This window comes from Sinocyclocheilus anshuiensis, unplaced genomic scaffold, assembly GCF_001515605.1.
Source record: "Sinocyclocheilus anshuiensis isolate Anshui unplaced genomic scaffold, SAMN03320099.WGS_v1.1 scaffold447, whole genome shotgun sequence".
NCBI classification, from domain to species: Eukaryota; Metazoa; Chordata; class Actinopteri; order Cypriniformes; family Cyprinidae; genus Sinocyclocheilus; species Sinocyclocheilus anshuiensis.
In genome coordinates this window covers 2,012,683-2,014,589 of record NW_015552615.1, presented here as the reverse complement: position 1 = coordinate 2,014,589, position 1,907 = coordinate 2,012,683, and the positions used below count along the sequence as shown (strand labels likewise).

At 36.9% G+C, this 1,907-nt stretch overlaps 1 protein-coding gene across 1 annotated transcript in view; it reads left to right on the top strand.

The window, feature by feature from the left end:
- Positions 1-1,907, top strand: part of adora3a.1 (adenosine A3 receptor a.1) — a 7,872-nt gene that overhangs the window by 5,678 nt on the left and 287 nt on the right. Inside the window, exon 2 of the mRNA XM_016457090.1 lies at positions 1,228-1,903. Within this exon, the coding sequence (XP_016312576.1) occupies positions 1,228-1,903 (676 nt within the window). The remainder of the gene's footprint in view (positions 1-1,227; positions 1,904-1,907) is intronic.

Below are 1,907 nucleotides of genomic sequence, written 5' to 3'. Positions count from 1 at the left end.
TGATTTGGTGATATAGCCTACTTGATAATGTCAGATCGCACATCTTTACAACAACACTTACCATATTATGGCAGACGATGCTGTATCGCACACCGCAGACTCGACTTGAGTGGAAAATTAATCATCCGCAGTTGTGCGCGCACTTGTTTGCACATGAGCATGAGTCTAACTTGCAAACGCCAGACCACTGATTCGTCAAACCTGCTTTCCTGTAGTCCGTGTTCTTCTGACTTCTGACTATTTTGTAGTAAGTAAGGAATATGGGGAAATGTATCGGAGTAAAAGTATACATTTTAATTAGGAACTGTAGTGGAGTAAAAGTTGGCTGAAATATTAAAACTCAAGTAAAGTACAGATACTCCCAAAATATACTTAAGTACTGTAACAAAGTATTATTACTTCGTTACATTACACCACTGCTGTTAATACAGTGATACAATAAGCTTTTAATGAAGCAACTCAGCGTTCCTTTGTTACTAGTTCTAAAGTGACGTTTTGGAAACTGTCAACTTTAGATTTGAATCCGTGTCGGAATGAAGTAGTTCTGCACAAAAGAGGGTTTTTAAAGACACTCCGTTTTTGTTTCTTATGTATTTACATACTCGTGCCGTCAAACTGTTGTAGAAATGGCCTGCGGGATCACAGGTGTGCCGATATACAGCCATATCTCACGGCTATTCCTGTGATATTGCTCATTTATGTTATGTTATGTTATGTTATGTTATGTTATGTTATGTTGTTATATTATATTTTGTTGGAGAGGTGACACATTCAAAAATTTGAAACAACGTTGGAGATATGGAATTTTCTTCATTTAAACCTGGAAAGGGAACGTTTTAGAATTTTGAAACATTTTTTAAAAAATTATGTGAAATTAAGACGAAATATTATTTAAGATTCTCTGCTATCTTTAGATCAAATAATAAAATAAATGATTAAATAAAGCAGTTTGATCATGTCATTTCCTTTGTGCAGATTGTCTTGCTTTGAAGCTAAAGACTTTTTATACAATTTCTTTGCTTGTAATGAAAAATATTTAAATACATTTTTAAATAGTATATTATTAGTATAATATATTTATAGAAATATTTTAAATTATTTATTATAATATGAAATCGAAGCATTTTCAGATCCTAATGCAAAATGACATTTGCAACATTCAGCGCAATGTTAGTTTTTAAGAAATATTGGGCAAAATTGATTTTGATGCTCTTCTTTGCTCTACAGGTACAAGTCTACAGTCACTAAGAAGCGCTCATGGTTCCTCGCCGCTATGTGCTGGATTCTAGCATCTGTTCTGGGCTTCTTACCCATGTTTGGATGGTACAACAATGACGCACTGACACGTTACAACTCCACCTCCATAGACTGTCAGTTCATTGTTGTCATTCCCATTACATACCTGATCCACTTCATCTTTGAGGGCTGTTTTCTTCCTCCGTTGGCAGCCATGATCGCTTTGTATTGCTACATCTTTTTAAAAATTAGAAGTGGAAGAGCAGGTATGTCAGCTGAAACCAGTACATATAAACAAAAGGAGCACAAACTGGCTACCTCTCTGGTTTTAGTCTTGGCTCTTTTTATTGTTTGCTGGCTGCCGTTACACACGATACAATCCATCACATACTATAACCAGAGTATACATGTACCGCCCATTGCTTTGTACTTTGGCATTCTCCTCTCTCATGCCAACTCGATGGTAAACCCTGTAGTGTACGCCTTCAAAATCCCTAAGATAAAGCGGGAGTACGGGAAGATTTGGAGGAGGGTGATTGGTCAACAGCAGCAAGCAGATACAAACAGCAGCAGGACTCCTGCTAGTAATACCACTGATAACCATGATGGACGAGTTCATGTGAAAATCAGTCCACAGGGGGGAGCCAATGACATGACTGACTCCATAGTAC